This window comes from Orcinus orca, chromosome X (assembly GCF_937001465.1).
Source record: "Orcinus orca chromosome X, mOrcOrc1.1, whole genome shotgun sequence".
NCBI lineage: Eukaryota > Metazoa > Chordata > Mammalia > Artiodactyla > Delphinidae > Orcinus > Orcinus orca.
In genome coordinates this window covers 127344032-127372031 of record NC_064580.1, presented here as the reverse complement: position 1 = coordinate 127372031, position 28000 = coordinate 127344032, and the positions used below count along the sequence as shown (strand labels likewise).

Below are 28000 nucleotides of genomic sequence, written 5' to 3'. Positions count from 1 at the left end.
ATCTGTAGGGTCGAATTCTCACAAGGAGCAGACAGAAAACTGGTCCCACTTCCAGGCCATCAGTACGACTTAACAAAGCCCCGCACACTGCCAATAGGCTGTCTTGTGCACGCAAAGAGGGAGCTTGGGACTCGCTTCCTATCGGGAGGGCTTGAACTTGGAGATGTCTGTCCCACTGAGGGCCAGATTTACACTCCGCCAGCCTCTGCCCCATCCCTTGTGACCCGGGGCATGCATCTGCCCGCGGGTGAACTGGAGGGAGGGGCGCAGTCGGACTATGGGAAAGAAGATCACTAATGGCCCACCCAGGGACTCAAGACCTGGCCTTGGCCTCATTAGCACCATCCTCTAATCCGTGGAGCTTGCCTGCCATGGGCTCGCAGTAGAGAAGCCTTCCGGGCAAAGACAGAAAAGAAATCAGGCTGCAGAGAAGATTTCAACCGCAACCAAACAACCAGACCAAAATTCAGCTACTAAAAATGCTCCCATAGGACGACTATAGCATAATACATCTCCAGACCACAGATAGCCCTCCAGAGGCTACAGGAGGCTGATAAGGAATATTCCATGGCCTAAGAAAATTAAATTTAGAAACAAAGTACACAAGACCTTTTGGAAAAATGAATTGGAGCTTGGATTTAATGGTGTGCTAAACACTACCCTGGTGACTTGGAAAAGTTAATTATTTTATAAAACACAAGCAGCCTTCTTGTCACTGGCATTAGCTGAACCATTCTCCCAGAAACTATTAAAAATCAATGCAGTCCCAACTAGATAACTGGATAACTAACCATATATATCCAACTCTATCAATAATAACATTAAATGTGAATGGATTTAACAATCCAGTCAAAAGGCAGAGACTGTAAGACTGGGTGGGGGGGGGAAACAAGATTTGACTATATGCCATCTACAGGAGACACACTTTATATTAAAAGATACAGATTAAAAAACAAATCAATGCACTCCCCATTTCTGCATTTGTTATCCACTCTAATGGAAGTCGGCTGACATAAGTTAACACATAGTTCCTAGAGATGTGATATTACCAGACCTGTAGTAACCCGGCAAATAGAGCAGATCTTCCCTAGGCCACATGGCTGGTGGAACTGGTATGCATCATAACACTGCAATCAGATGTCACAAACCCAAATGACAAGACAGCCATCTTTAATTTGAAAGTCTCCCTTCTGGAAGAGACAGGCTGTCTAAGATGTGCTATATTTAAAAGAGTGCTGTGCAGCTTGTTTATAATTTAAGAGTGTCTCATAAAATGCCTTGGAAATAGCTCTCTGTTAGCTAGAAAAACCTTCAGTTAAGTATATTTTTATGAGCTTTTCATTAACAGAGTAGCGAGGCCTTGATGCTGAGGTGCCAAACCTCCCCACGTGGCTGGAAATCACTTGGCACATTTTCAGCCACTTACGTCTCTGTCATAGGTCCAAGGTTTGCAATTAAAAATGTAATCTTTTTAGCATGTGCAAAACCCAAAGGCTTGAAGTGCTCTGCATTGAATATGATTATAATAGTATTTGGCATCTACTCATGGACGGCACATATTAATTTATGTAAACTGGGCATAACTTGGAGCACTTCCTCACCAGGACCACAGGAAAAATCAAAAAGCTGGTCCCTGCTCATTGGAGGGTTTTTTTTTCTGCTTGTTTTGTTTTTGTTTTTGTTTTTAAATTGTCATGAATAGAGATGAACTCAAAATCAAGGTCTCTTTTATGACCTTCTTCTTTCACATGCCTGGAGTACATTCAAATGAACACTTCCAACTAATAAAAAAAAAAGAACTTACGTTACAGGATTATTCTTAGATTTTGCCTTTTCAACAGCCTGTGAACAGAAGAAAGAAATGCAATTAGACAACATTAGCAGGCATAATCTTTGCAACTAGTTACCAAAACAATAAGCAATATAAAATGCTCTTCAGAAACACGAGGAGCTAACCAAGGCAGGCTGCTGGAGATAAGCAGACCGGAGACCCAGAAAGCAATTTTCCTCTCCCGGGGAGCGTGGTTACCGGTCCAAGTGCAGCTTTCAGACACAGGCGGGCACTGCCAGGGCTGCCTGGGAAATTCAGCAGTGCCTGTGAGAGTGGGCCCTTAGGTTCATAACTCCATCCTCGTCTCTCCACTTTTCCTCCAATTTTTTTTTTTTAACCTGAGCCCTGTGCTTGTGGAAAACAGCGATCATTAAGAACTCCCCCATTCCCACTCCATCCTTTCACGTTCTGGAAAATGGCTAATTTCAAAGGACCACACTGCCATCCACATTCTGAGATAAGACTCAACTCTACCCTTCCTCATGACTCCCCTAAGTTTCCTGTATGGTTCTCCTTTCTATTTGGGCTGACCATCTGTTGATCACTAGAAAGGGACTGATGATTTATTGAGACCTTGTCTCCGTTGCGAGTGTATTTTGAGCTCAAATAAATTGAGAATGTACACCCACTGAGACGAGACCAGGTCTTTAAAATGGACGTATGAACTTTGTATATGCTTGACTTATGTCTGAAATTTTAGAATTAAAACTATAAGCTCTCTGTATCTGTCTGTATGTTTATATGTCTGTGATTCAGAAAAGTCTTTCCCTCTAATTATGTGAATATGTGATATTTTCCTACCTCCAGATAATACCAACCAATTAGATTTTAAATCCCTTACACTAAAGGAGCTCATTGTGATTGGCTTAGAGATAAGGAAGTATTCATATAATTGGCCGTTCTCAATATTTCAGAACTATCTCATCTCCCTCCTCCGCGTGCACCTGCTTGGATTATGACAGGGTGTGGAGGCAGACACAGAGGGAATGGTCATGGGCACATCTGGGGATTTTTAGATCTCTGGTGGGAAACCGTTCACCCTGCATTGCTCCGGCCCCCTGGCTGCACCTGCCCGGTGATAGAAAGGCCGAAGTATCCATTTCTAAAATCATTTTTATTAGCAGATACCACAAAAGGGCAAGGGCTGACCGATGGCTTGGATCAATTTCCTCCCGTGGAACCTTTAAGAAAACACACACCAAATCATCGAAATGAGGAAATCTCTGGGCCTCTTGGCCTGTGTGCCTTAGATATGGAGGCTGGTCCCAGTTTATTGCTGAACCCATCGATCTGTGTACAGTCCATTTATCATTCATGAAAAGAGCTAGTGATCTTCACAGTATATTAGAAGAAACAACTCAGATCATCTGTCAACAGCCCTCTTATTTCTGTTTCCCTCTCCACAGGGATTGCATCTCCTTCGATTCTTCTGGAATTAAAATGTTGCTAAGCAACACAGCTGGAGGCGCTGATGGCAGAATGGCTACAGTCTATCAAACTGTTTAAGCACCTGGAGGGTTATAGTGATGATTTTTTTTCATACTTCTGTAGCATAATTATGTCATCAGAACCAAACTTGTACCCCGCCAAACTCTTTCAGGCTGTAGAAATAACATTCAGTATGGGGAGCGTTGAAGCAGCGGTTTGCCAACCTCAGGGCTCTTCAGACTCTTTTAAAAGGTATCCATTCGGAGACCTGTATATCTGTGAATCCTGGAGGTGGGTGAGGGCTAAGGGATGAAGAGAATCCTGCTATAAATTAGAAGGCAGAGGCAACCACCTGTAACAGACTATTTAAAATCCAACATTGGACTTGACATCCTGAATGACCAAGGCATAAGCATACTGAACCTTTCTGTGCATAACAACAACTCAGTGCACTTGGAAGCAATTTGTTTTAAATCAATGAAACACCTTCCCAGTTTAGACATTAGTGTTGGAAATCCAAGTCCTTCTCTTCTATTGAGTCTCAGGTTCTGTTTCTAGATAAATACCCGTTAATATTTGGGCACTTTCTTTGGCTCGGTAGGCAAAAATCATTTTCTCACCATCTGTGGCTGAGGTTGAATTTTGGCAAGTATAGTGAGAAAGAGATGGAATGAGGTAACAGGTGAAAATGAGAAAACAAGGACTATGCGTCTGGCTGGCCCAGTCATCTCTCACAGGTGTTTAGGGTATGAATGCCTGAGCAGTCCCTTAAAGGATGCTGAAAGGAAGAGCCAGATGCCGGCAAGGAGTGGGGGAGAGACCTTGACCTTCACTACAGAAGCACAGGCAGTCTGCACGCCCACGCTGGCCTTTTCTACCACCTTTTCTCCCCCAGTCCTGGAGGGTGGAATAGGATATGGCGGCGGGCTGAAGACAGGCCATTGTGGAAATCACGCGAATCTGCTTTTCCCAATCCCTTAAAATCCAAACAAATCTGTTCTTAAAGAAGACTTAGATTATCACAAAGTAATGGACATGGTGTTCCAGTGGTTTCCTTCGAAAGCGAGCTAGATGTGATGGGCTGAGCGTGCCACTGGCCGAAGACGGGGAGGAGAGAAATCAAAGTGACATTGCTTAGCCTAGCTTTGATTCAGCGACATGTTTTCTGAAAAGTCTTCTCTTCTCTGTGTGTCGAGACTGTCACTTAGACCCAGTTATTTTTCTCTAATCAGGAGGCACATAATCACATTCAAGGCCAGTTTCTTTGAAACATATGTCTTTTTATACAGTCATTATAGGAAAATAACTTCATTCAAATTAATTTTTTCCGGGTTGCTTGGATAGTGATGGAAAATAGGCTGAGAGGTTTTCTTTGGAGATTAACCCAGGATCATTCCAGAGTCCCCAGAGCTTTAGTGAGATGCTCTCATGTCACCCTCCTGTGCGCTCACCTCCAAATGAAATGGTTGCAGGGGGTGTCCGCCAGGCATGAGAAACGGCTCACCATTTGCGATCTCCACTTTCACTGTAATTTGACTTTTTTTTTTTTTTTTTTTTTTTTTTTTTGCGGTACGCGGGCCTCTCACTGTTGTGGCCTCTCCCGTTGCGGAGCACAGGCTCCGGACGCGCAGGCTCAGCGGCCATGGCTCACGGGCCCAGCCGCTCCGCGGCATGTGGGATCTTCCCGGACCGGGGCACGAACCCGTGTCCCCTGCATCGGCAGGCGGACTCGCAACCACTGCGCCACCAGGGAAGCCCTGACTTTGTTTTAAGCACGCTATAAGGAATTATTAAGAGACTTTGAAGAAAAGTTAAGTGAATTATTTGCATGCAAAATATATATGGCTTTAAGGTAAAAGAACTAGTCTAGAAAATATACAAGGAGAAAATTCCTCTTTTCCTTTTATACAAGTTCCAGATACATGTTCAAGAATGTGCTATACCCTGCAAAAGGAGGGAACTCAAAATGAAATGATACAGTGTGATCCACCAAGCATTAAGAGGGTTACATATTGGGATTACAGCTGATTTTGAGTTTAGAAACATACATTAAAGTAATTTAAACTGATTGGAAAATGGAGGCTAGATAGTTAACACTTATGCTGCTTTAATTTGTAACGTCTATATGCTTTTGAAAACCTATATTCTACTTATTTCGTGCCACGTTTCCCTAACACGATACTTATCTTGCCATCAAGGAAGTTCCAACATAAGATAGGAGGATAAAGGGACTTCCCTGGTGGCGCAGTGGTTAAGAATCCACCTGCCGATGCAGGGGACACGGGTTCGAGCCCTGGTCCGGGAAGATCCCACATGCCGCGGAGCAGCTAAGCCCGTGCGCCACGACTACTGAGCCTACGCTCTAGAGCCAGTGAGCCACAACTACTGAAGCCCACATGCCTAGAGCTGGTGCTCTGCAACAAGAGAAGCCACTGCGATGAGAAGCCCATGCAACGAAGACGCAACGCAGCCAAAAATAAATAAATATTTAAAAAGATAGGATGATAAAATAAATTAAGATGTTAAAAAACATACTCCAATAGGGTGCAACAAGATGCAATGGGCCACAGGTGGAAAGAGTGCTGTGCTAGAAATCCACAGACCTGGGTTCTGCTACCAGCTTCGCCATTTCGTATCATCATGACGTTAGCGATGCGGCCAACGCCTGTGAGCCTCAGTTTCCTCATTTTAAAAATGAAGACCATCATTCCTGCTCTGTCTACATCAAGGGTGGTTGTGAGTAGCCAACATCGATGACAGTGCTCTAGAAACCGCAGCACGCTAAGCAAAAAAGTGCATCTTGAATGCGACCGCATTCCGCGTAGGCGTCAGCACGTACATTTTTATTTTTACTGGACTACAGTTGATTTAGAATGTTGTGTTAGCTTGAGGTGTACAGCAAAGTGGTTCAGATACATATTATTTTCAAAAATTTCCATTATCGTTTATTATGGGATATTGAATATAGTTCCCTGTGCTATACAGTAGGTCCTTGTTGGTTACCTGTTTTATATATAGTAGTGTGTACCTGTTAATCCCAAACTCCTAATTTATCCCTCCCCCACCCCTTTTCCCCTTTGGTAACCAGGACTTATGGTGCATTTATACATTTTTATAGCCAGAGAGTTGATGGGTTTTCTGACCAGTGGCCAGGCTGTAGTATCAAATCTATGCAGTTATTCCAACGAGGATTACAGAAGCCATTCAGTTCCTCTCTCCATATCAGAAGCAGTTCTGGGGTGAACAGAATGCTTCTGTCTGTAAAGTCCTACTCGATGAAGACTCTGATGTGTTTAGATCCTGCCAGGCCTAGCCCGGGCAGGGCCTCTCACACAGGCCTCTGCCCTGAACCTTCTTGGGATTGGTGTTGGTGGTAGAGAGGTCAGGACACCCGAGTGCGCACGCTACTGCCCCTCACACTCTCTCTTCCTGCAGGGAAGCCTAGGAAGCATCGTTCTTTTCGCAGAGACTTCTTCATCAGCCATCCCTCCTCTCACACCCACTCCATCCGCAGGGCTCTTTGCTTCTTCATTAACATTTGCCCCTGAGGTTGGGAAGCCCTGAGGATGCTTACCCTCAGTGAACCTCCTCCACGATATGGCAGCTTGAGAAATTATAGTCCCAGGGAGAAGACGCTCATCTCGTTCCAAGGGCTGTTTACGAGCCAATTCCTGTCTCATTACCAGCATTGTATTCTTCCTGGTATCCTGCTAAGCAGCGAGTTTATTTCCTCGGGAGGGATGATGTGGCTAAGGACACGCTTGGAGTTGCTCACTCATTAAATCTAGCTTCCTAAAAGGAAGAAGGCCCTTGTCTTTCTGTTACACGGCTGCGCCAAAGCTGAAGTGACTCGAGGGCCACAGTGAATTCCATGAACCATCAAATGTAGTTACCGTGAAAAAACAGAAAGAAGGAAGGAAGGAAGGGAGGAAGGAAGGAAGGGAGGAGAGTGGCTCTCTATCGAGCCCCATCCTCCAGGGCAGACAGAACATCCTATTTCTTTAGGGAGAAAATGCTACAGATGATAAAGTGGAAACTTGCTAGTCACATTCTATATACTGACTGAACTTCTACAAAATTCTTCGGTAAGGGGATTCTGCCCCAGTGATTACATATCATGAACTGTTACTTTAGTCCAATAGACAAGTATACTATATTCATAAAAATATTTGGAGAACATTTGGGGGCTTTTAAGACGCATGCCCTGAACATTTATATCCAGACTTACGACGCTACACCCCCCTGAGACTGACAGAAAACAAACTCAGTGCAATATGTTGGTCTGTTGGTCTGCTGAGACCATCAAAGTGAGCACTTAGGAGGCCTAGAGAGACTGGAGCCATGGACCCATTTTACAAGGCCACGTAGTCAGGCACTGCTTTCCTCCGTAATCAATAATCATACTGTCGGTCAAGCATAAAATGCGATTCTGTTACCACTGTTTTGCATGCCTTTTACATTTCCTGTTGATATGTTTTTTCCTGGCATTCTACTAGCAGACACACCCAAACTGCATGTATACAATACATTTCTTGATAAAAAGTGAAAAGTCAATCATTCAGATAGTTTCAAATAACTGGATACTACGCATTATGGAAAGAAGACAGAAGAGCAATCGATTGCACTGGTTTTTGTATTTCTATGTTTTACCTTTAATTTTTCATGGGGCAACTCTGCGAGACACAGCCATACCTTCATTTAGTGGCAGGTACTGGTAAACTGCATTGATTGCTAAGTTCAGGAGAGAAACTCCTCTATTAACAAATGAACTCGTCATTAGGGTATTCAGATGGTCGAAAATCAATACCTACAGAATGGGTTAAGTCAATTAAAGAGACGTATCCTGAGAGCACTTGCACAAATATAAAAATGAATTGCTTAATTACAGCATTTAAATAGATTGCACTGGAATGAGGAAAACATCAAGAGGCTTACATTCTATCCTACGGGCTGAGGTATCGGCTGGCAGCACGCACGCACACCCAGGATTGCAGCTTAACAGGAGAAAATGTCACTCAGCATTTTGCAACACCTGGATGCCTGCCTGAATTTCTGACAATCTCTAGGAAGACACTTCCCACTATGTTTAACCCTCTGGTGGATGAGTGCCCAGGAGGGAACATGGAAACATCCTGTATTTGAATCTTGAACCTGAAAGAAGCAAAAACACCTTCCCTAGCTTTAGAGTATTGGGCTTCTCCGATTTTAATTTAATTCATTGTTTTCGATGCATACGTGATGTAGGCGTGTGCTAGACACCATGGGGGCAGGATTAAAATTTTGACGGGCAGAGACTGGAGGAAATTTGTTCCAGGTGTCCGGCACCTGAGAGTCACTTAATAAACGTGGGCTGGGTAAAAGAATCGGGGCTGACTGTAGAGTCTGAGAGGCCTGAGCACTGCTCCGGGGATGAGGGAGCGCCGGCGGGTCCCCAGCTCTGTGAAGAGAAGAGAAGAGGCCTCTGGAGGAAAAGCTGGGCTCCAGGACCGTGTGCATCTGGATCCGTCCTGCAACTGCCCACGAGGCTCGAATTCACGCCCCAACGAGGAGGGAGTACGGAGCGGTCCAGACGGTACATTTCCATCGTGCTTTCCGGCAGAAGGCTGTGCCCCCTCCTCACCCTTCCTGCAGCTATGGTCTTGCTGGAGACTTACTACTTCTCACTGGGACCACAGCCACTGCCTCTCCTTTGGGCCGCTGGTCTCTCTAGCGTTACCCCATTTTATGCTCCCTTTGATCATGAATCCCCCATAGCTTCCCCAGGCTCATCGAATTCCTGATCAACTTCACCCAACCTGCCGCTCAAGACCCTACCAAGGCCAGTTGAATACAGGCCTCATAGCGGGTCCTACTTGTCCCCGCATGTGTAGGAGTTTTCTGCGTGTCTGGCCCCGAGATGATGCGATAACAGGACTCAGTAGTGCCTGCATTCCATTAAGGCTTGCTCCCTCTAGGCTGACTCTTTTGCTGGATACAAAACCCTTTAGCAAGATGCATTTGTCAACTGGTGATTTTGTTTATAACCAAGGTTTTGATATATTGTAACTTAATGAAAATGAACTGTCTTTGGTGAAGAAGCACGTTTCACTCCTAAGACTCATCTGTCGACACTAATCATTCTCTAAGTGGAGTAAATACGGAGACACGAGGCAGAGCAGCTCAGCACTGGCTTATTTATTCTGCCCATTGGAAGGGCCAAGGTAAGTGGCACTCAGTTATTCTGTTCCCCTGGGGCTTGTGGATTTGAAAATTCAATTTTCTTTCCCCCAGCCAATCCGAGCCTTCTTGCCTCTGGTACTGGGAGGCACCCCTCGCAAAATGACACGTGTCCTTTGCTGGGAGATGATAAAGACCTAATGGAGGCTCTCTCTCTACTGTGTGTAACGAGGAAAACGGGAAGAGTATTCTTAGTGCCTAGTAGGTACCCAATAATCTAAGTATGCCAAAACCTACATGGGAGTGAATACTGATGACGTACCTTCAGTAATAGCAGACTAGTGTGTTCAGGCTTTCCGTCCCTTTAGAGCATATTATACTCTGGCCAAGGACGCTACATCCATTTTTATCATCAATCTGTATTAGAAAACCCAGTAATCCTTCCACCCTCGTTTCTCCTTTATTCTCACACTATGACTACACTCACAACACTCTGACGCCAGATGTGTGTGGGGTCTTCCCACACCAAGCAAATCTCTGCAACGCCAGCTAGGTGCCCGGCCATTTAACTCAATTCTGACACTGTCTACCTGGAGAGAGCATCACATCCCACTGGTTAAGGGCTCAGTCCCACAGGACTGCCTCCGCCCACTTCAGATGCCAGTCTCAAGCCCAAGTTGTCACCTGTGCTTCTGATCAATCGGCTTATACATCAGAGGTTCCAATAGCCACCCTGGAAGCTCCACGAACCCCATACATGCTCCGTAAAGATGGGAGGGTGGGCTTGGGCATGCCAAGCTTCCACTCGTGGCTTGGTCTTTCTGGTGACCAGCCGGCCCGCATCCAGGAGCCCACCAAGAGTCACCTCATTAGAACAAAAGACACTCCTATCACCCGGGAAATTCCAGGGGATTTAGGACCCTGGGTCAGGAACCAGGGTCAAAGACCAAATACTAGAACAAAAGATGCGCCTACTGCTTTTATTACTGAGGAAATTATGAGGGATTTAGGAGCTCTGTGCTGGGAACCAGGGCCAGAGACCAATGTGTATATTCTCTGTTATTTCACAATACAACTGACTTCTCTGTGCCCCAGTGCCCTTGTTGGCAAAATTAGGCAGCTGGAGTAAAGACTCTCTGTGGTCATTTTAAGGTCTGGTAGTCTATGTTTTCATACACACACAAGTATTTCAGCATACATATATATATATACACACACACACACACACACACACACACACACACACACACAATATATATATATATACATATACGATTCAGGGATAAATATGGAACCCCCATTGTGGAGTCAACCTCCATTAGCAAGAAATAAGATCTATTAGCAAGTTTATAAATGTTTAGATCTAATGTTCCGAAGATCCTATGAGATACTTCATGATACGTGCGTTACGCCCTGCCGTACGTTTTGGAAAGGTCTGCTGCTTTTATCTGCCCACCCACTTGAATTTCGAATCTTTAACCTAGGATCGCTAGCTAATCTCAAATTTGGATACCTGTTCTGTGTGCTTACAATGCTTCTGCTCTTTGCTCTTGCTAAATCAATAGAAATAAGTAAATACATCTGCTTAAGAAGACAGATTCTGCTTTCCATTCCTGACAAGATCCTTGGGCGTTTGCAGCCTACCTGATAGATTTTCCAGCAGATGGCAGACATTTGGGGAACAGAATCAAGCATTCCTAGGCCCTAAACCAAAGCCCCAGAACATTTTTCCAAGCCAGCATCTAAATTTCAAAATCTTACATTTTCAGTTTGGCAAAGAGTTTTATTACTGGAGACATTCGTACTGCTCTAACAGATGCTAGAACCCTGATTGAACTCAAAACGTGGACACCTCCAATAAACTTAGGTACACGTGGTACACTGCCTGGGGGTTGTTAGCTGACGACTAAGACAGAACCTCCAGGCTGCAGCCATGGATTTGGGACCCAAACTGGGGCAATGAAGGGGCTTAAGGAAAAGAGCAAGCTTGGACCAAAGACAGAGTGGGGATGGGAGTGGCGAGAGGAACGATGCTGTCCAGCCATTTCCTGCAGCCCAGAGGTAGCGACAAGGGTAACACGGTGATACCTGTTCTTTCCAGCACTTTGATTCCAATTGACTTAATGATTCTCAGCTTCCCACAGGTGGCTGCTACTCCCCCTACCACCCTCTGCACAGCGCCGGATATGTGCCGTGTGCTCTCTGTAGACAAAAGGCTGTGGTCATCCCTGTCCTACTGGAGAGTTATCGTTTCTGAAAGGACAAATTGTACACATTTTTGTTTCCACTTGGACCTTGGGGCAAGCAGCACATCCTCGCCAACGTGTGATTTAAGGCCATGGTGAGAAAGTGTTACGCTAAGCAAAACAGCCATTGGGTTTGCGATGGAAATGCTCATAGATGGACACCTCCTAAGTGGTAGTGGTTGTTCGTCAGTATCCGGTCATCAGCAGTGACGGACATGACACGCGTGCGAACGCTGTGCTCCTCTGCACCTGTGTGCTCAAAGCATTCTATGAAGATTACAATAAGAAGGCAATCTACGGAGATTACGAGTCAAAATATTTGGCACTAAAAGAAGACCTAATTACAATGAAAAAATTCAGCAAGCAGGTTTCTAAACAGTCATAGACTTGCCTGGAGCATATTAAAAATCACATCATACAAGCCCTAAGCAATTTCTTATTAATCTAGTCTCTATGCTAATACAGTCAAATGGAAAACACAATCTTGGGACTCTGAAGGCCAATGTTATTCTATTAACCTTATATGTTATCCTATTTACTTTCCTGTCTTTAATGAATAAATTAAAATATCCGTATGGATTTTATTCTGCTACCTTCTGCAGCCTTCACAGCCCAAACGCCATCACATTTTGTGGGGCATTTCAATGAAAGGCAATGGCAGATAAACTGTTTACATTAAAAGACTCTATCAAAGTTATTTCGCACCCGGTTTCATCCTAATCCATCTGTTGTTTCTACAGCCCTGACGGGCTGACCTCTCTTGCCGTGGGTGCTATATTGATATCATTACGGAAGAGGCCTTCCCCAGCCTTTCTGCTGATAACAAAGTAAATGGAAATGTAGAGAAACCTTGGGGAGGTAACAACTTGTTCAGCGCGATGAGAGAAGAACTGTGGCTAAAATATAGGAAGCATTATAGCAGGGAAGAGTATCTGTTGTCACAACGAATGAATTCACTGTAGCGCATCAGGGGCCAGCCGAGAGCAGCAGTAAACTGTATTGCCCCCCTTTTCATTAGCAAACTTTAAACAGAAAAGTGGGCTTGAATTTCACTTAGCCACTAGGTTTGGAAAGTTCAGTATGCATCCCAAGTACAAGGAACACATCCCAAAGCTGCCAGCATGTTCAGATTTTCTGCTACCATGTAATTCATTTCATATGCAATTATCAGAGAACAACCTAGCCAGTGAGCTGGTCCCACAATAAGAACAAAAACAAATAAACAAAAATGAATCAAGTATAAAACCCAAATCAAGAACCTGGATTAAAAGCTCGAAGACAATATTTTTCTGTAAATGTTCACAGGCTTGAGGTGCAGCTCTGCTACTAGCATCTAGTTGAAAAGTCCAAAAAAAAAAGAAAAGTCCACACGTCCCCAGTAACATGCTTTGAATTAAGTACCACATTTCTAAGGGCAATCCCTTGGCAGAAAAAGAAAGGAGATTGGTTAAATAAAATTGGGTACATCGGAGCTACTTACGATAATACGTCCAGACACAACTCATTAGAATGTCTTTGTGCTCAAAGCAAACTGAAATTGTCCAGCTCTGTTTTTAAAGCACCCACACACCACTCCAAGCTCTATCTATAGAGTCCTTTAGCTGAGCCTGGTCACTAACTGAGCATTTCCAGCCATAGTGCCCGTTTTTGGAATTTCTAACTGGGCTAAATGAAGTCACCTAAGGTTTCAGTTTCATTCACATTAATCATAAGATGGTATTACTATTAGAATTCCCTAAAGGCCATTTCTAACAATACCTATTTCTTTTATGGGCTTTATAATGCTAAAGTCTGATGCTGCTAACACCAGTCCGAGATGATTAGGGCACGGGAGAGCCGTGTCCGGATCTAACCCAGCTTCAAAACCCAGGCATCACAGACCGTCCTGCTGCCAGGGTATAAGAGACATTACATGCTTCAAGCTGCGTAAATCAAACATCAGGATAACATGCAAGGAAACATCAAGGAGATGTTTACCTGGCTCTATGAATGTGTACTGGAGGGGGCTCTGGAGTTGGGCCACCACACATTCTAGAAGCCTTTGGAATAGGTCAAATTGTGGATAGGTTAAAACTTCAAAGATGACAATTTTAATAAACCTGTCAATACAATTTTGTTGTTAAAAAAACATTTGTGACGGATTAGGCTACTCATATTGAAAGAGAAGCACCAGGTCTATATCTTTAGATCTTTCACTGAACTGCAAACACAGCATCAATAACTGCTTCTCAGCTGTAAATGAAAATTGATTCCAGGTTTAACCCCTCATTTTCAGGAGTTCTTTTAATCCCGAGAAACATAAGAAGAAAAATGCACCAAAAGGAAAACTGCAGGTTCAGTGGTATGAGGGGCGAGGGTGTGCAGAGAACCCCACGCCGAGGCACATGCAGGAAGCCCGTCCTACTGGATCGTGCTGTGCTCAGGCCAGACCCCAGGGGACTCGTCACAGCATCGCTGCCTGCCGTGCATGACTGGGTTGAAAATGGCAATTCAATAACTGTTGTATGGAGAAGGCCAGGGTTGGGTTTCATATTTATGATGCCAAGAGTGGCAGCTGAGAAGGAAAACGCAATCAGCTGGCTAATGGACATCACGGAGACCCCCATATCCCAACCATGCTATTGTTTTAAATTTTTATTGAAATATAGTTCATTAACAAAAAAGAATGTGTGTGTGTGTGTGTGTGTGTGTGTGTGTGTGTGTGTGTGTGTGTATAACTGAATCACTCTGCTGTACATCCAACCCTGTTATTGAGAGCTGACTTCAAAAACAAAACAGAACGTACTGCAACTCGTATGTTCACGCAGACTAAGTTCAAAACACTGCATCCAATTCAAACACTGTTCTGGAACATTCCAATGTCCGATGTCAACTTTAAGTAATTATTTATTTTCCATTCAGGGGAAGTTCCTGAGAGAGAACCAAGGTGAGAGTAGAGTGTCACAGCAGACCGTTATAGCCTTTCTCCAGGGCACAGTGAGAACTCAGAAAGAGAAATAAGAACTGCGATCCGAAGGTATGACTCAGCTCTCCACCCACGTCAGTCCTTTGAAGAAAAACTCTTTTTCAGAGACACATAATTTTCCTGGAGGACTTGGTGCAGTGTCATTGGCAACCTGGCCTTTCTTCCTGGGATGTCTAGGTTAAAACTTGTCAGAGCTCAGAGGGGAGGAAACGTCATTCATACCCAATGGATGTCTTTCGGGTGCAGTTAGGACATTCAACCCAGTTCCTAGCAGATCCCTCTGGGCACCAAGGCCAAAATGAAGGGCAAGATCTATTTACCAATGGACCCCAAAGAGGGGGCTTCCAGTTAATGTTTAAAAGGGCCATAAGGAAGAACAACCTCCGATCTGCGTAGCGTTTGTGGCTTTCCAAGCATTTTCTTCTACACGATCTTCATCTCGTCCTCACAGTACTCCAATGCGTTAGGCGACAGCACTTTATTCTAGTGTAGTGGTGAGAGATCTGAGACTTTGAGATGTTAGGTGACTTGCCCGATGTCATGCAACTATTACGTGACAGAGCTGGGATTGAAGTCCAGGCTTTTCTAGTCCAAAAACCATGCTCTTTTTAAACCATTTAAAAAATCTGAAGTATAGTTAATTTACAGTTTGTATTAGTTTCAGGTGTACAGCAAAGTGATTCAATTATACTTACATATATTGTTTTCTAGATTCTTTTCCATGATAGGTTATTACAAGATATTGAGTAGAGTTCCCTGTGTTATACAGTAGGCCCTTGTTGTTTATCTGTTTTATACATAGTAGTGTGTATCTGCTAATCCCAAACTCCTAATTTATCCCTCCCCATCCCCTTTGGTGACCATACGTTTGCAAAAGCCATATGCACTCAACGACCACACTTACAGTTCCTCATGGCTAGGTGCACACAGCTAATACACGTTAGGACAAGACAGAATCTTTTCATTCAAGTTGGCCACATACTGGCTGTTTACCAAGTAGCTAATTCAGCAGCTCCCTTTAACATCCCATTCCTTACAAGAAAAGGGAAAGTAATGGATCTAGTCTCTCAAATATGAGGCTTTTTAGATCGTCACTACAGTAGTAACGATGATGATGATCTGATGACGGTGATGATGTAAAGTAGTGAGTACTTACTACGTGCCAACCGTAGTGTCAAATGATTTGGCCTGTGTTCACTCACTCAATCACCGAATCCTCACTATGACCCAGTGAAGTAGTGCTACCTCTGTTAACCTCCGTGTTACAGATACTTAGGTCTTGAGCCCAAGGTCAACCAGCAAGTGACAGAGCCAGGATTCAAACCCATTCGACCACACGCCTGTGCTCTCTCGCTCACTCTCCTCCACGGCGCCACACGACTGATGTCCAAGCCACATGGACGCAGCTGCTTCCCAAATAGTCCCAACCGAGGGAGCAAAATGCGATGGGGAATGTGGAGAGAGCACGCAAACTTTCAACAGATATTTTCAGGGTACCATCACCATGGCTCTTCCACTGAAACTATGGGCGTATGTGATTGAGCATCTCTGACTTAAAGAATCACCAGAAGGTAAAATATCTTGTTAAAAATATATTTTACATCCCCGAGTCTCTGTGGCCGACAATTTGGCATCTTTAATTTGTATATTACGCTTCTCCCCTTCAGGCTTCCTGCTGTATTTTCCCGTTTGCAGGAATAATACTTAGCATTTAAACACATCCTAATTGTTCTATCGGTGTCTGTGCACAGGACCCGCTCAGCACGGCCAGTACTGCCGTCGGGGGTGCTCGTGGTGGGGCAGGGAGAGGGGAGAGTGTTCTGATGACGAGAGACTTGGGACTGAAATGTCAAATTAGAAACTGACACATCTCCACCCCGTGTTTCATTTTCATACGTGCATTTGCAATGATTCTCTTGGGATGCTTTATGTTGTAAACCATAGCATTAGGTCTTAAGAGCTTTGGGGAAAAGATTGGTGTGTACTCACCAAATCTGGGCAATTTGGGTGCAATGATTATGCATGAGATGATCTGAGGATGTCTCCAGAAAGCTAATGGCTTTTTTATTGAACCACACGTGCCTGAATGTAGCTACCAGGTTCTGAGAACGTCTCTAAGTATAATGACGGCTCAAACCAATGGTGTGGTCTGGTCCCTTGGACACATCATTTATTGTACCAATGCATTTGTTCGGATGCTTTTCCCTCCAATCATCCTGCCACAAATAGATGTGGCCGGAGATGTGATGGTCCCATGCGGCACCATGTTATCTCACCTGAAAAGAAAAAGATTTTGGTGGTTCCCCAATAAGTTAAACCTAAATTACCATAGGACTCAACAATTCCACTTCTAGGGGGAAGAATCAAAAGAACTGCAAAAAATTAAAAGATTCAATTCAAAAGAACTGAAAACAGGTGTTCAACAAAAATATATACTGTATACACAAAGGCTCATGGGAACTCTATCTGCAAAGCCAACAGGTGGACCCAAATGTCCATCAACTGACGAACGGATGAACAAAAGGCAGTATATATCCATATGACAGAATAGTATTTAGCCATAAAAAAGGAATGGAGCACTGATCCAGGCTACAACATGGACGCACCTAGAAAACACGATGCTGTAAGTGAAAGAAGCCAGACACACAAGGTCACAATATTGTACGATTTCATTCAAACGAAATAGGCAGATCCACGGAAATGAGTGGTTGTCGAGGGCTGGGGAGTAACTGCTTAATGTACGATTTCCTTTTGGGGTGACGAAAATATTCTGGAACTGGTGTTGGATCCACAACCTTGTGAATGGACTAGATGCCACTGAATTGTAGACTTTAAAAGGGGGTGAATTTTATGTTATGTGGATTTTACCACCACGACCAAAAAAGGAAAATGGTGTCAATCCACACATATTGGAAAAAGAATACTGGGCTTCAGAAAGCCAGGACTCACCAAAACTTGCTGTCACCGTGGCCTGTGCTACTGCAAAAGCATCCTCTCCCGGCCTTTAGGCTTCGGGCTTTGTAACTAGTCCTGGAACTCGAGGGCTCATGTTTATAACCTTGCTCCCGCTTCTTGCTTCCTGGACCCAGCTAGGGGGAAGTAAGCTGTCATTTGGCCTTACCTCAGATATCCCAGTTCAACCTCTCCTTCAAATGAGAAGCTCTGTGGGGAAGGCGTGGCAGGCTAAGGGCCGCGGGCCACAGAGAGCTTCCCACTCACCAACCGGGATTACCCGAGGGCCTCGGCATTGACACGGTCACCGCATACATCCTAAAACCCCAGATGATTCAGGCCAGCTGACCCGATGCCACTTCTTCAGGTAAAGACAGAAAATAACAACTCGAGAAGCCAAAAAAGGAGACTGCACTTGTGTAATCACATAGAGAAGACGCCAACATGCAAACTCTACCTTCACTTACTGTTGATGACTTGCTTGAAGCATTCTCATTAAAATGTCATCTTGCATCTGTCAAAATCAATGACCTAGGACTGGGGGGGAGGGGTTATTTACCATTATAATGATCTTTTGTTTTTTTTTTTTTTTTTTTTTGCGGTACGCGGGCCTCACTGTTGTGGCCTCTCCCGCTGCGGAGCACAGGCTCCGGACGCGCAGGCTCAGCGGCCATGGCTCACGGGCCCAGCCGCTCCGCGGCATGTGGGATCTTCCCGGACCGGGGCACGAACCCGCGTCCCCTGCATCGGCAGGCGGACTCTCAACCACTGCGCCACCAGGGAAGCCCCGTTATAATGTTCTTGTCACTGGCATATTAAATGCAGAAAGCAGGAATGGCAGACACGGGAATTTAAGTGTGCATTTTACATTTGCTCTGGAGTCCATGACCCAGGTAGGAAAGGGATTGCTTGCATTCAGTAAACGTACCACAAGCCCCCGGGAGACGACTGTGTTTGTTCTTGATAAAGCACCAAAGCTGCAAAGATGCAGTTTTTACATATTATCCAAAATGCAAGCAGGATAAAGCGGAGAAAGTAAGGGAGAGGGAAGTTTTGGCTACATAACATTAAGAAGTACTCAATTTTAAAATTACGCGGAATGGTAGGAGTTCTCGTGCGGTCAAAAACTGTAGATGAAAATGGAGTAGATAAGCCTTGAAGAGTCTTCCCTAAGCTTTTTTCTCTGCAGGCGCCTCAGAAAATATTTAGTGAATATGGAATTCTGGATTTGTTAACTATCTTGAAACACTAGTGCATGAGCATTCCTTGAAACACCCTGGTTTCAGTTTTATAACTTAGATTTCACGGTAGAAAGAACATGGTCAGGTATTGGCTTTAAAAAAAGGCGATCCTTCTGTGTTCCTTATTTGAGGCTCTCAGCACACCCAGGAGGACCCCACACGCGAGACAGTTTTCTGTCCCAGAGAAAACACATCAGCATCACTGATATCACGCACTACACTGCCATTCTCACGATTCATACATGATACCTAGCTTTTTCAAATCAAGAGGTGCAGGCTCATTGGAAATGCTGAAAACACACATTCTTGCCATCTAATTTGGCGGTAAGTACTGTAAATATTTGTGATGCAGAATGGAAGAAAACAAGGCAGCAGCAAGTTTTTGCCAAATGCCTTTTGCCTGAAGGTTCATGCGAGCCGCAAGCTACTGGGCACTGACGGTCAGCTGTGTCCTGAAGTGGCGCCCCTGGGAAAGGTGAACGGAGCAGTCATGTTTATACCCTAAGGAACGAATGAATGAGTGTGGGCGCTAGGCCTCGTGGTGGAGTCACTACAGGAAAGTTACACCGCACTCGAGACCACACTTAGTCCAGGAGAGGGAAAGATGTGAAAGTGTGAGCTGATTCGACCTGTTCCAGGGCACTATGCCTGCCCTTGCTTCTCTCCCTCTCTCCAAAGTTCACAGATGAAGCGGGTAGGCTTCTGGAGGGCAAAACCATTCCAGGTCCTCTAGCTCCCTCCCCGTGGGTCCCAAACCGAGCCCTAAACTGGTCCTACCTGGTAGAGCTCAGTGGCAGTGCACTGAGTGGTCAAGGTCTTCACGGGTTCAAGGTCATCTTCATCGCTGCTCAGCTTAAGGTCGTCTTCAAGCATCCTACAAAAAAAGCCGAGTGGCATTGACGTTAAAAAGCGTCTTTTCTAAATCATCCTCAGATACATCTTGCGACGAGGATAAAATATTGGAGCTCCAGTCTGACAGCTGCAATTCTGTCAAAGGTGCAGAGGGAACCAAGATTCTTTCAGCTAATTAGATATTTGAGCTCGTATATTTCTGTCAGACTCTGCACACATCCTGCCTCTCTACCTTCCCCTAAATCAAGGGGGGAAAAAAGCACTATTTCAGCATCTCCAGAGATGACTGGAGTCTATATATTTTTACTACTGAAAGTGTAATAAATGTACAGATCAGTCACTGTGGAGGTGGAACGTGCCGGTGGATCTCTACAGGAAAAGATGCTCGAAGTCTCCCATGAAAGAATAGGGGCATGACGGCGGCCCCCGGCTCTAGAGGCTGTCGTCAAAGTCTGCGGGGGCTCTCCGATGGCAGAGGCAAATGGCCCGGTGAATCTCCACTGCCTTTCCGTGTCCCCTGCACAGTGGCAGCTCCGTGGCCACAAAATAGCTGGGCGAGAAATGGCTAGTCATTAACCTTTTGATATATGACCCATCTCTTCCCGTAAAATTTGATCCCAGAGACGTAAGCCCATGATGTGGATAAGAAATCTTTCTCTCCTAAGGCAAGGTACCTGAAAAATACGAGTGGTCTGAATTTGGGTGATGAACTATAGCACTTTCAAAATTGTTTATCGAGCACACAGAGCCTTCTGTTTCTATGGGGATATTAATTCCAGTGCCACCCGCTCTCCAGCTCCAAGTCTGAGCTACTGCAGGAAGAGTGACTTATTACCTTAAATTCCAGTTACACTCCTTTCAAAGACCAACTGGTGTTAATATTTTTTATTTCTTAAACGCAGGTTTAGACCTCATCCCCAGCCTCTCTGGACTGATTACTAGTTTCTGAGCACGCTTTGCTCTTTCTTGCTTCCAGACTCTGCGTCAGGCTCAGCTCCCAGGCTAGAAGTCCCTTCTTCAACTCTGGAAGTCCTATTTTTTCCTCCACGGCTCAGTCAGATCCCACCTCCGCCACAAAAGCTTTTGAGGAAGAATCCCTCTTCCCTCTCCCCACCCCAGCTCCGGCTGATGCCAGCTCCAGCTGTCCCCCGAGCACCGCCCCCAGTTCCCACGTGCACAGGCGCGGTACCTTATCTACCTCTGCCTTCTGCACAGCGTCTTCCCAGAAACGGTACAGTCCACCAGCCTCATTTTGCAGACAAGCAAAGAAGGGTTCCGAGAGGCCAAGTGCTTTGCTCAAGGTCACACAGCTACTTAGTGCTAGAGCCCGTCCTAAAACTCCCACCTCCTGATTCCCACCTACGTGTTATTTCCAGAAGGGAAGCTGGAAAGTGAAAGGCAGCTTCTAATTTGATAAATAGGGGAGCGTGTTATGTCAGAGGTTATGTCCAAATGTTAGAAAGAGATTCAGGTCAGAGTGGGTTCCAGAAACTCTCCAAAGAGAGCCCAGCTCCTCCACTTTCACGCTCAGCCACATAAGACCAGGATGTGTTCACTGAGGTCTGAAACCCGAAGACGGATATAAAGGATGATTGGTGGGAAGGACAGTTGTTAGAGTTGGTTTCAGATAAATGAAATGTGCAGGATTTATGACTGTCCTTCAAGAGACTAATGGATGTTTGGAAGATCTTAGAGGAGACAAAATGTATCTTGGCATTGCTTTTGCAGCTGCGGGTTTATAACTCTGAACAAATAATTCTTTACAGCACATTGTGCTACCTGAAGACAGTATCATTCTCACAAGCTTAGAACGCAAACATTTAAAAACAACCTATGCTGGGCTTCATTTTCTGTGTGTGTACGTGTGTATGTGTGTGTGTGAATACAGTGTTAATTTACACCTAAGTGTTCGGCAAAATAAATGATAAATGATTCTTACCCTTTAGAGGATCCATTTCTGTGTCAGGGAAGGTGCTGAGTATTTGACCAGCAGCATGTAATTTGTGATTTGGACCTTACGAAGGAAGTTCCCATAGTAATGATAATGATTAGTCCCACGTTCCAGATGGAAACACTGAGGCCTAGGGAGGTTAGGGAACTTGTTCATGGTCACACAGCTCGGAAATCACGGTGGCAAACATGGAACCCAGACCACCTCCAGCCAGAACTTGAGAGTATATAATGTATTCCTAGAGGATGTAACTTACAAAGGACAGAATATGAAATAAAATCAACAGCAACAACAAAAGCCCCACAAAATAAAACAAAACATATTGACCTGGGATCAAGACGTTTGGGTTCAACTGCGGGCGAATCATAAACTCTGATACCTTGGGTAAGTCATTTGCCGTCTCTGCGCCTCATCTGTGTCCCCCATCCGTTACATGGGATGATAATTAAACTTTTTCACACGGTGGTGGTGGTGAGCATAACATGAATTAATGCATGTGAAATGCTTTATGAAAACGCAAAATAATGCAGGGTATCATTTATTAGTTTAGAAACATCACCACGGTCAGAAATAATGTACAGCATTAATACTGTTAGCAAGTAATCACAAGCCAACCCTTAGTGAGATTTTGCTCCTCTCATTTTAGTTTGCCAAGCAACCCGAAGGTAAGCCGTGGTGACTCGGGAAACGTGTCAGTGTCTCAAAGCTGGATCCACAAACGGGCTCAGGGTCTTCAGGCTACCCTCCTTCAGTTAGAACCAGAGCGTGGAGACCGGAACTCAGCACTTATTTGACTCTCCAATCAGCTCTGTAAGATCTTAATGTGGAAATGAAAGACCCTCCAATGTACAGCTCTGCAAATAGGCAGCCAATCTGTACGGTGATTGACATTAAACATCTCCCGTGCAAGAAGCCTGGTACGGATCTGGTTAATAAAGGACAATCTGGTGCATAGATTCAAGTCCCGGCAAACACAGATCAAGGAAGTCACCGGGAAGGCAAACTAATGCGCTCTCTCTGGAGGTGTTAAGCATTCATTTCATTCCACCCCTTCCCTGACCTATTAAGCTTTATTATTGAATCTACATGGACTTGTTTGCGTTTCCATCCATAGCTAATGCTGAACATTACTCTAGGGAAAGTGGAGGATTATGAAAGATTTGGGATTTAATTATTATAGCAGCACCATTCATGCCCATTGCAGTTGAGGTGGTCCCGGCAGAAAAATGGTAATCTCTTTTCATGAGGTTATAATTCCATAGATTCAGCACACACCGGACAGCCCCAGATGTGAACAGACCATGCTGACGTGAACGTCTGCCTACGCGTGTGGTCGTCAACAACAACAACGACTGTGCTTCCACTTTTCAATTGGATGAAAACAGAACAAAGCAGCCCTCCTTAGTGACTTCAGGTGTTTGTTCCGGATCTAGTGGTTCACGAGGTCTGCCTTTGTGCAAAAACTCTGTTTCTATTTTTACTATGACTTACCATTTCTTGAGTATTAAGAAGTAAAGTAGTCCATAAAAACTGTGTCAACAAAACAAAGTCCTGGTCCTAGAAAAGCTCCAATACTGAAAGTTGGGGCAGATGAGATGGAATGAACAAAAAGAAGACTGGGGAGGGCTTGGAGGAGAAAGGAGAGCCATGTTCAGGGTCTTCTCTGTTCCTAATGCTCTGGGCCTCGAGCTGATCCTGGTGGCCTCAGAGGGCTCTTGGCACTGGGACATCCTAGGACACTACGGTGTGACAGGCCCCATGTTACTTATAACTGTAACATCTGCTCTCCAGAAACATTGCTCCTTCACAGAGCGGAAAGCTCAGGTGATTTTGAAGAGGAAAAAACAGAGAGCTAGAAACATTATTCCGGAAGGTTCTATGGAAATGAAGACTTTAGTTGTGGCAGCGTGAGCCTCAGAGCAAGGGCTTGAGAGCCAGACAGACCTGATTTTCTAATGGGTTTGCTCTCTTGAACGAGTTAATAAAACTCTTTGAATCTCAATTTTCTCACATGTTAAAATCAGTAACAATAATACCTACTTTGGAGAATTTTTGGAAGGATTAGAAAAAGAAAGTTTCTACAAATTGCCTAGGAGTCAATACAGGTAGCTATTGCTTTCATCTTGGTTATTATTGCTATTGTTGTTATTATTACCTGAGCAATGGTGCTATAGAGTTTGGGACAATTTTTTTTTAAAAAGCTCTGGCGGTGACTCAAAGACTGGCAGAGGCACCAGCTAGCAGGCATCATTGGAAGCCCCTGACCAGGTGAGGAGAGGTTCAGAGATCCTTAAGGAGTTTGGAAAGTTTCTGGGCTTGGATTTATTCTCTAGAATGTTCTAAACACATCATGGCTGTTTGGGGTTTCCTGAGATCCTCCCAGAGTGCCTAAGATCCCCTGGATATCTGAAGGCCAGTTGCAAGAGGAAACACCCAGACGGTTTCAAGCGAGAGTTTAAAAAAAAAAAAAGAGTGGCTCTGACGTCCTGCTCCTTATAGCTGTGGAGCGACCTGCAGATTCAGAGAAAGGGGCCAAGGAGGGTCCCCACTGGACGCCGTGCTCACCTTGGGCACTGTCTTTGGGCCTGCCACCCTCAGGAGGCTGTTCCAAGACACACGTGACTTTAACCTTTGTATGTAAGACTGGGCTTCGGAGGCTGTTAGTTGATACGGAATCCTTGCTCAGAAGCAACCTTCCGAACCCTGAGTGGTTCTCCGGGCTTGTAAGCCTACACAGTGCCTTTCTGTGAATTTCAAAATGGTGCCCCTCTGGGCAGACAGCCCATCAGGCGCATTACTTATTATGGGCTGGATTCCAGCTTCCAGGTGTCAGTGGAGGTAGCTGCCATGTTGGTGGCTGATGTGCAGGTGGACTACGGCTCTTACCGTTGGAAGTGCCTAGAGTGCTACTTGTCTCACCCGTCACCAGGTGCAGATACCTACTACATCCCTAAAGTACGGCCACAGCCTTTGTCTGATGCTTTTAGGCATTCGTTTCTACTGTTCAGCAGCTTTCATCGTTTTGAGTTCTGCCAGTTAGGAGTTGCCCTGTGCTGTCTTGTAGCTTCCGTCTAGTAGCCCGAGCCCTGTTCTCTATAAGCCACAGTGGGAGACTGGACGTGGAACGGGGATGGGAGGTAGAGCCAGTGCTGCTATTTCCATCGTGCAGGGGAGGGAAGGAGGCTGTTCCGGTCAGGTTCTAGGCTCTCAAAAATTGAGAACCATAGCTTTTGTCCCAACTATTTTGGGGCTTTCAGAGGACTAGCTTAAATGACCATTGTCCCCATAAGTATTCAGAGCCGATAGCAATCAAGTGTTTTGTTGTCGCCTTTGGCTCCAATGAATAACACAGCTGAGGTGGGCTGCGTATCCCAGAGAGTCTGGGGGATGCCTGAAGACCTGGGCCTTCTTGTCAGGCAGCCTCTTACCGTGGGCCCTTTTCTAGAATAGTATCTTAGTCCTATTGACTCCTTAAAGGACACTTCCTCTTCATAAAGTAGGCTGGGAGGAATGAAACGCGACCTGATGAGAATCGCTCACGGAATTCTATATTTCCCTACCTAGCGCTTTGTAGTCTCTGCAGCACCGAATCATTTGTGGGTAGTAAGGCAGGTGACGAGGAAGAGGCTGTGATATTTTTCAAAGTATTCATTCTGTTTCCCTGACGTGAAGGGGCTCAGGCTCTTTTCTCGGGAGAAGCTGCATTTAATTTTCTCAAGGTTTTAACTTAAAAGTCAGATTCCGTGACCACCCCACTGGGGATCCTGGAAATTCTGAGTCTGAGGGCTGAGGCAGTGACAATAGTTGGAAGATCCAGACTATATTCTACGGAGATAAATCTCCAAGATCTATCAGGTGGGACCTCTAGCCTGGTGTCTCGCAGTGGGCCCGCAGCCTGGGTCCAAACTACATCATGCGCCCTGCCATGGGCAGACAGACCAGAGAAGGAGACCAGAAGATACCTGTAGCTGACGGCGTTCTCAGGGTTTCAGAAAGTGGGCATCTCATGTGCTTACTGTGGTTCCTGAACAAGAGAACTGAGAGTTCCCTTAGGGACCATCTAGGCCAGGTTTTGGCAAACTGAGGCCTTCAGTCCAAACTAGCCTTCCCTCTGTTCTTGTACTGCCTGTGAGTTAAGATGACTGGTTTTCACATTTTTTAATGGTTGAGAAAAAGTCAAAAGAAGAATAATATTTCATGAGCTATGAAAATGATATGGCATTCAAATTTCCTTATCCGTTAACAAAGTCAAATTGGAACACACCACACCCATTCATGCACATATCACCTGTGCTCTTGTGCCGCAATGGCCGAGTTCAGTAGCCGTGACAGAGAACACAGGGCCCCAAAAGCCTGAAATATTTACTATCTGAGCCTTTACGTCAAAAAGTTTGCTGACCCCTGCTGTAAACCAGTGGTTTTCAAACTTTCCTACACACACGAATCCTCCCCTGCCAGGTGAAATCTTATAAGAAACCCATGCTTAAAGATTAAAGCCACGGTGCTTTGCTCACAGTCAGGTTGGGCGACCTCTGGGGTACCCCAGGGATCAGAGGAACGTAGTGTAAAAACAATCATCTGGTCGAGTCTTATTTGTTGGAGGTAATTATGGCCCCACGGATATTCACAGGATTTAGTTAGAGAACGCGAGTTACTTCACCCCTCTGAACCTCAGTTTATTCCTCTGTGCAATAGGAATAAAAAGAATATCTATCTCAGAGATTCGGGGAATGCCGAAGAGTCTGTTTGGCTCGAGTCCTGAGTAAAGACAAGGCGACAGTAGGAAATAAAAGAGTAAATATCCTGTTTCTAGCTGCACGTGTGGTATACATGGATTTATATCTACACCGCATACATAAGCCAAAGCTAATAACGTGAGCCTTCATGTATACGACTATTGACTTGTATCAGACTGCCACCTCTTCATCCTTGGGCTTCCTTAGAATTGATCACATAAATTCAGCACAATACCAATGTTCTGCTCCATGGGCATTATTTTGAATTTGAGTTTCATTTTCTTGGTATATTTCTCTGGGTTATGTAATTTTCTCTGAATGTGGGGACTCAAGTTATCATGCAAATGACAGACTGCCTAATAGAATTCAGTTGGCTTTCAAGAATGTTACATACGCCAAAACGCTATTGTATCATTTTTTAGGGGTGTGTGTAAAAACATCTAAGAGTGGATTTCCCTGGAGAAGATCATAAACGAGTGAAGCAACCTGGACCTGAAAACAGCTGCTGGGATACTTGCACAGGGGACAAGAGAATCTTTTGCTTTAAAAACTATCCCGAGAATGCATCGTGATAGTAGATGGTGCAACTCTTCAGTAGGACTGTACGTGTCATCTTGAATGAATTTCCTTTGAGTCATATTAGGTGATATGGAAAGTCCTCCATGCGGAGTAATAGGGATTCATTCAAGACCATTTACTGGGCCTGGTATTTGCGGGTGAGACAATGTTGCACAGTTTTTGGAGTTGGGCTGTGCTGAACTTAAGCCCCAGCTCTAAAACATACTGAGTGTGGACTGGGGCAAGTTACCTACCATAGCTTCAGTTTCCTAATCTGTACCATGGAAACAATAATAGTACCTATTTCAGAAGGTTGGTATGAGGATTAGATGAGATTATGTATGTAAGATGGTTGGTAAACACTCAGTCACTTGCCATGACTGTGCTTGGCCCTGGGGTGGCAACTATGTGGATGACATGGTCCCTTCCCCTAATAAACTCGCACTTTAAGAAGCACAAAGACCTGATAAACAAACAATAACAATGTAATGTTGTACGTTCAATGTCAGAGGCACGTAAGAAGGGACTCAAAGAAGGAACGTCGAAGTCTACCCGGAGAGTCTGGCGAAGGTTACCCAGAAGCAGTGGCCTTCGAGTAATGCCTCCAAGGCAGAATGAACTGCCAGGGAAGGAAGGAAAGAGCAGCCTGGGGAGAACAAGCAGAGGAACCAAGAGACCTGAGGTTTGGGGAAGAGTGGGGTGCTTGGTCTAGCTGGAATATACTACATGTCGGCACTAGCGAACAGGCCCGAGTCTAAGGAGGTAGGTGGGGTGAGACCGGACCTTGCCTTTGCTCTGAAGAATGACGGGGAGGGGAAAGGACCACGGTTTTTAAGCAGAGGAGGGACATGGAGAGCCAGAGGCAGAGATCTCTGAGAGCAAAGAACCTAGATCGACGGGAAGAAGGAGGTAGCACGGACACCTGTTGGACCACCATTGTCGTAGTCCAGGGAACAGAGGGTGGTGGCCTGGGCCAGGGCACTGACAGTCAGGTTGGGGGGAGAGAAGGGACCAGGTTCTACAGACATGCTGGCATTAGAATCAATGGAACTGGGACACTGACGGACGATCCTCTCGTCCACTG

At 45.0% G+C, this 28000-nt stretch overlaps 1 protein-coding gene across 3 annotated transcripts in view; it reads right to left on the bottom strand.

Moving 5' to 3' along the window:
* Positions 1 to 28000, bottom strand: part of AFF2 (ALF transcription elongation factor 2) — a 499541-nt gene that overhangs the window by 87101 nt on the left and 384440 nt on the right. For all 3 annotated transcript variants that reach the window (XM_049704394.1, XM_033416854.2, XM_049704395.1), the window contains 2 exons: positions 19597 to 19693; positions 1805 to 1842 (listed from right to left, as the gene is read on the bottom strand). In XM_049704394.1, coding sequence (XP_049560351.1) covers positions 1805 to 1842; positions 19597 to 19693 — 135 coding nt within the window. The remainder of the gene's footprint in view (positions 1 to 1804; positions 1843 to 19596; positions 19694 to 28000) is intronic.